Source organism: Aplysia californica, unplaced genomic scaffold (genome assembly GCF_000002075.1).
Source record: "Aplysia californica isolate F4 #8 unplaced genomic scaffold, AplCal3.0 scaffold00376, whole genome shotgun sequence".
Lineage (NCBI taxonomy): Eukaryota > Metazoa > Mollusca > Gastropoda > Aplysiida > Aplysiidae > Aplysia > Aplysia californica.
The window spans coordinates 30,060-33,728 of NW_004797646.1; the positions used below are offsets into that span (position 1 = coordinate 30,060).

The 3,669-nt window shown below is 41.4% G+C and overlaps 1 protein-coding gene across 1 annotated transcript in view; it reads right to left on the bottom strand.

Moving 5' to 3' along the window:
* Window positions 1–308: 308 nt before the first annotated feature.
* The window catches only part of LOC101845411 (probable RNA-binding protein 18), a gene marked incomplete at its 3' end in the record, with an annotated part of 28,763 nt that continues 25,402 nt past the window's right edge, over window positions 309–3,669 (bottom strand). The window contains 4 exon segments of the mRNA XM_005103505.3: window positions 309–541; window positions 1,489–1,604; window positions 2,147–2,233; window positions 3,386–3,512. Coding sequence (XP_005103562.1) covers window positions 340–541; window positions 1,489–1,604; window positions 2,147–2,233; window positions 3,386–3,512 — 532 coding nt within the window.

Sequence of the window (3,669 nt, forward strand, 5' to 3'; positions counted from 1 at the left end):
CTGAATGACTGAACACTAGGGCAGGATAATCTTATGACCCATATAAATAAGGGTACCACTCGGTTAAGGCCTTGACAGATGACTATATACATGCCATTGCTGCCAGATAGCTGGTCAACATGCCCACACACACACATATAAATATTTTATTCACACATGTCATACAGGTAAAAGCATAGATACAAACATACACATGAAAAGAAATCCAAGTACGCACACGCGCACACACACACAAACACACAGTCTCAGCAACACAGATACTCACAAACATACTCACATACACAACTCATCCACGCATCCACCATCACCCCCCCCACTACACTATCCCCACAGCCGACGTTATCTCCTCTTGTGCCGGACACCTGACAAGTGCTGTGACTTCCTGTACGGGCCTGAGCGCGAGCGGTCATCCTTCTGGTGGACGGTGGTCAGTGGCGTCCAGCCCGGCGGGGGGCGGATGGTCTCCCCTAGACTGAAGTCTTTCTTCGTGGCGTCCATCATCTGGAGCTTAGCCTCGATGGCCCGAATCTTAGCATCGGTACTGTGAGGAGGAGGAAAAAGATGGGGGGTTGAGTTGCGTTAGTTTATTGGTGATTCCTCAATTCAGTGTTTACAGCTCTAAGAGTGTTAAGGGGTATGTAAATGAGAAAGGGGGGGTATGTTTATTTGAGAAAAGAGAAGCACATCTACAGAATAACGGTTAGTGCAAGGAAGAAGCAGGACAAAGAGCCAGAAACTGTTAGGAGAGAAAAGAAGTATAAACACAGACACATATTAACACAGACACATATTAACCCAGACACACACACACAAAAATTCACACGCATATAGTTGTTCCCGGCTATAAGTTTTAACAATAATAATAATAATAATAATTGCATTTATATAGCGCATATCCAGGCTCAAGAGCTTGCTCTATGCGCTTTACAACTATTATTACCCCAGCAGACCCTCTGAGAACACTCAGAAACAGTCTCAGCTTCCGTGGAAGCATACAATGCAAGCTGCGGATTTCACGCACTCAAACACTATCAAACTGACAAGATCTTTCACTGTCTATAGCTGGGTACCCATTTCCACCTGGGTAAAGTGAGGAAAATTTGTGCAAAGTTCCTTTCCCAAGGACACAACATCGGGCCCCTGACAGGATTCGAATCCACGACCTTACTGTTACAAGTCCGAGAGCCTATCCACTAGGCCACCGACGCCACAATAGATGAGATGTTTTGTCCTGTACTGAACCATCAAATCACTATCAGTTTAAAAATAGATTGCATCTCCACAACCAGTAAATTACATTTGATAAGACTAGAGACAAAATATAACAAAGCATTTTGAACCATTCATCTGGTTTTCACTGACCTTAAAGACAAAAGGAAAAAATTGCCAGCTTCTCATATTTCAAGGAAAAAATGATCAACTAGAAACCGAACTGCTATGAACTGACCAGTCCAAGCCGACCCCCGACTTGGTTGACCACTCACTCACCTGACAGTCTCGGAGGCGGCGGCTAGGCTGGCCTTGAGGGAAGATGAGGTGGCGGACTGGACAGTGGACGTGGGCAGGGAGGAGATGGTTGGGATCTGGGGAGCTGGCTCTATCAGCTGTGAAGGATTTAGTTTAGTTTTAGTTTTAGTAAAAGTTTTAATGCACTTGCAACACAATAAGGTCATGTAAGTGCCGAAGACTAGAGGTGTTACAAGAGAGTAACAAACACAAAGAAGAAAGAGGAGAAGTCATGACGATAGATGTTTGATGTTGATGAAAATAAGAGAAGACTGAATATGACGACAAGAGACTTTCAAATTTAATCCTCAGATATCCTATTTGTAGTTACTGATTGGACATTTTATTAAATCTACTTTCATAAATATCTTTTTTTTTTACATGATGATGACAACGGTAACAAGGGTAAACTACTTTTCAAGACACCTTTTCTTTCAATCTCCATAAAATTTTATCCAGGTACCGATCCACATTATTAGAGACACAGAAACAGACAACTGAATCAGTAAACATGACACATCTAAACACAGACAGCACACAATAAAAGAATCAAAGACAATCAGAAATGTTTAAATGACAGACACACACTGAGACTAGAATTAAAAAGCCACGCTATCATACCCACACACAGAGCACTCACCTCCCTGGCCCCCTGTGCCCACTTAACGTACATCGGTCGGCTCATTGCAAACTTCCCATCTAGGGCTCTTCGGGCATTATCTGCTGCCTGAGAGAAACAGACAAACCACACACATAATGAGAGATTTATTTCAGTCACAGTCAGGAATCTGCAATGTCTACCTGAAATTGGGAGACTAAAAACACTCAAATCTGTTTTGTTTTTTTAATAAATAAAATAAAAATAAAATAAAAACTTTCAGATTTCACTTTCTTTCATTGTCAAACATTCAGTTCTAACCACTCTTGTTGGCAATAGCGAAACCTCAATTGACAAGATTGATGCCAACTGCCAGCACTTGATACAAAAGGATAGTGATATTCTGCCAGAGGACCTCAACTCAAAACAATCAGCAAACAGTGGCACAAACTGGGCGTAATACAAGAGTAACATACAATCATGATAAAGTGAGCTGCTGATTTCCAATGTAAAAATCTTAGAGCCAATCAACAAGAAATACACATCTGTGACCTCAAGAATTAAATTGTTACAAGCTGACATGCTGAATGAAGCAAGGATGATGAACCAGGCAATGTTGCACATGCAAATTCAGTTTTTGTAAGAATTTTTCCACACTTGAAACACAATAAGGTCACATAAATGCTGAAGATTAAAGATGTTACCGGAGTAAATTTGAAACAAAAAAAAGGAGAGATCAGGACGATAGACGCTCAGTAGGAAAGAAGGAGCAAACCAAAACCAGAGCACCCGCCAGCCACTCGCGTTACACTTTTTGACTGTGAGCAGCAATAAAAAGAAAATAGAGAAGGAAAGAAATCCAAAGACTAGACCCAACACAAGGCTACAGATAGATGAATAGATAGATAGATGGATGGATGGATGGATGGATGGATGGATGGATGGATTGATGGATGGATGGATGGATGGATGGATGGATGGATGGATGGATGGATGGATGGATGGACTGATAGAGAGATAGATAGAAGTGATCTAAACGATGAAGACAGACAGTAAGATGGAGACTGAGAGAGATATATATTGTAAAAGAAGAATATATATATACTACATTATTACTTACATGATGCAGGGCACAGTTGGGTTATACATACTAAACTAAGCGAATAAATAAAGTGCACTCCTCTCTTTGAGCCAATTAAAAAGCGCTGATACCGACGACGATTACATTTACATCATTTTCGGGAAAATCCGTACAAATTACAAAAGGCTAATGTGTCCTACCTCCCAGGTGTGGAAACTGACAAAGCAGTATCCCTTGGACTTTCCCTTCTCCGGCCCAGACTTGTGGTACACAAAGTCCATCTTTCGGATAGATCCAAACTTCTGGGTCAACTTCAGGATGGAAAACCTGTCATCCAAAGGGGCAAATGGGGGCAGGGTGAGGAGAGGGGATGAGTAAATAAAGAATACAAATCAAGATTGTATGAATCGAGTGCACGTGTGAAAATGATTGAGCACGTGTATGTGTAAAGGAGATAGATAGATCAGATAGAAAGATAGAGAGA